Source organism: Mandrillus leucophaeus, unplaced genomic scaffold (genome assembly GCF_000951045.1).
Source record: "Mandrillus leucophaeus isolate KB7577 unplaced genomic scaffold, Mleu.le_1.0 Scaffold1, whole genome shotgun sequence".
NCBI lineage: Eukaryota > Metazoa > Chordata > Mammalia > Primates > Cercopithecidae > Mandrillus > Mandrillus leucophaeus.
In genome coordinates, this window is record NW_012098097.1 from 13764130 (window position 1) to 13766097 (window position 1968).

A 1968-nucleotide genomic window follows, 5' to 3' on the forward strand; every position below is an offset into this window, starting at 1 on the left:
AAAAATAGAAAATATTAGCCGGTGGCGGGCGCCTGTAGTCCCAGCTACTCGGGAGGCTGAGGCAGGAGAATGGCATGAACCTGGGAGGCGGAGCTTGCAGTGAGCCGAGATTGCACCACTGCACTCCAGCCTGGGCAATAGAGCAAGACTCTCTCAAAAAACTAAAAAATGAAAAAAAAAAAATGCCTCCTAGATGACGATGATGGGTGACCCATAAAGGCACAGACCCAGTGCCTCTCAGTCTCTTCCCTGAGATCCAGGGGTGCAACGCCTTCATGCCGTCCCTTTTCAGGCGTAGGTCTCACCTCCTCTTCGGCATTTCCTGGAGTCTGAGTTTGTGGGGAGCCAGCAGGTGTCTTTCTTCTGGTTTGTATAGTCCTATACGGACTCTCTTTTCCTACTCAGAACCTTTCAGAGATCGTGGCCCTGCAGACGCGCCTTAAGCACCTGCAGGCCGTGAAGGAGGGCCGCTACGTGTTCCTGTTCCCCTCCAAGCAGTCCCTAGTGCTGGAGCGCCAGCGCCTGGACAAGCGGCTGGGTCTCATCGCCACCATCCTGGACCGCGTGCGGGACGAGTACCCCCAGTTCCAGGAGGCCCTGCACAAAATCAGCCAGACGATCGCCAACAAGCTCGAGTCACCGGGGCCCTCCTAGGGAGCAGCCTGGACCCCGCCTTGCAAGGCCTCCAGGAAGAGATCCGGAATTGTGTTTATTATGAGGGACTTGGAATCTTTTGTGTTCCTAAAAACCACAGGTACCCTCAGATGGGCATCGTTTAAGAGAAATATGCCAGCCCCACCCGTAGGAATCTTTTTAGCCACTCAGCAGTTTAATAAACCAAGTAAAATTCTAGCGTTTCCCATGGCATCCCAGTAAGCCTCCCATTGCAAAGACAGAGCCTGTGACTGCAAACCCACACTCCCACACTGGGCTTACTCGTCCAGGTAACACTTTGCTTTGCAGCACTCCCAAATCTGCACGTGCCTCTCACAACACAGCACTGGCACAGGTCTGCAAGCTGCTGGGCTGAGCAGTGGTGGGGAAGTTAAGGCGGCTCCAGCCAGCCTTCTCCCCAGCACTTCCCTCTACTAGGTGCATCTGAAAACCCATAAACCACCTTCTTTTCCAGTTTTTCCCACCCCACCCCTTAGAAAGCTCAGGTCCCTTTTCCTGCCCCCACGTCCCCATTTGAGTTAAATTCAGATCCACAACTTGGAGGAGAAAGTCAGTGGCCCCAGACACACATAACAGGGTAAGCACTGAAATAAGAGCACGCTGGGGCATCCACACCAAGGGACTATGCCCCAGTCTGCCCACCTATCTCTTCTCCATCATTAACCAGCGCTCTTTCTCCCTGGACTTCCAAGTACCAATGACCTTGGGGCTTCTTTGCAGTTTAAAGGGAAAATGCTCTACAAAATAATTTCTCTTTCAAACGTATCAGTAGAAGAATAAAATCTTTTTTTCTGAATATCTAAGCCTTTCTGAGTAAGGCTTACTTATTCTAAAACATTGTAGAAATACAGTAACCACAACAGAGGTGGAATGGGGGGCTTTTTTTTTTTTTAAACAGAGTTTCGCTCTGTCTCCCAGGCTGGAGTGCAGTGGCGCGATCTCCGCTCACTGCAAGCTGGAAGCGGGGCTTTTAGTGCCCCTATGCCGCTAGCCAGGGACACCACCTCCGTGTTTTGGTGTGGCTCCTTTTGTATTTTTCTGCACATACATTTTATTAGGCAAGTTAAGGTTATAGCGTGTGTTTTTTGTATCTCACACCTAAAAATGTGTTCCTCTTAATGTAAGCATTTTCTCATTTTATGAAAAAATTCCCCCTGTGTCAGTTTTATGGGGTATCACAATGTTTTGATTATTTCTTTCTGGAATCAGTGTGAGTTATGGAGCACACTTAAGGACTTTCCAAATGTTGGCTGTTTCTAACTTGGCGCCGAGCGCCTTTGGCCGCCTTTCCGA

At 49.9% G+C, this 1968-nt stretch overlaps 1 protein-coding gene across 1 annotated transcript in view; it reads left to right on the top strand.

The window, feature by feature from the left end:
• Positions 1–1477, top strand: part of CCDC40 (coiled-coil domain containing 40) — a 78974-nt gene extending 77497 nt beyond the window's left edge. Inside the window, exon 20 of the mRNA XM_011991755.1 lies at positions 406–1477. Coding sequence (XP_011847145.1) covers positions 406–654 — 249 coding nt within the window. The 3' untranslated portion in view covers positions 655–1477. The remainder of the gene's footprint in view (positions 1–405) is intronic.
• The last annotated feature ends 491 nt before the right edge of the window (positions 1478–1968 follow it).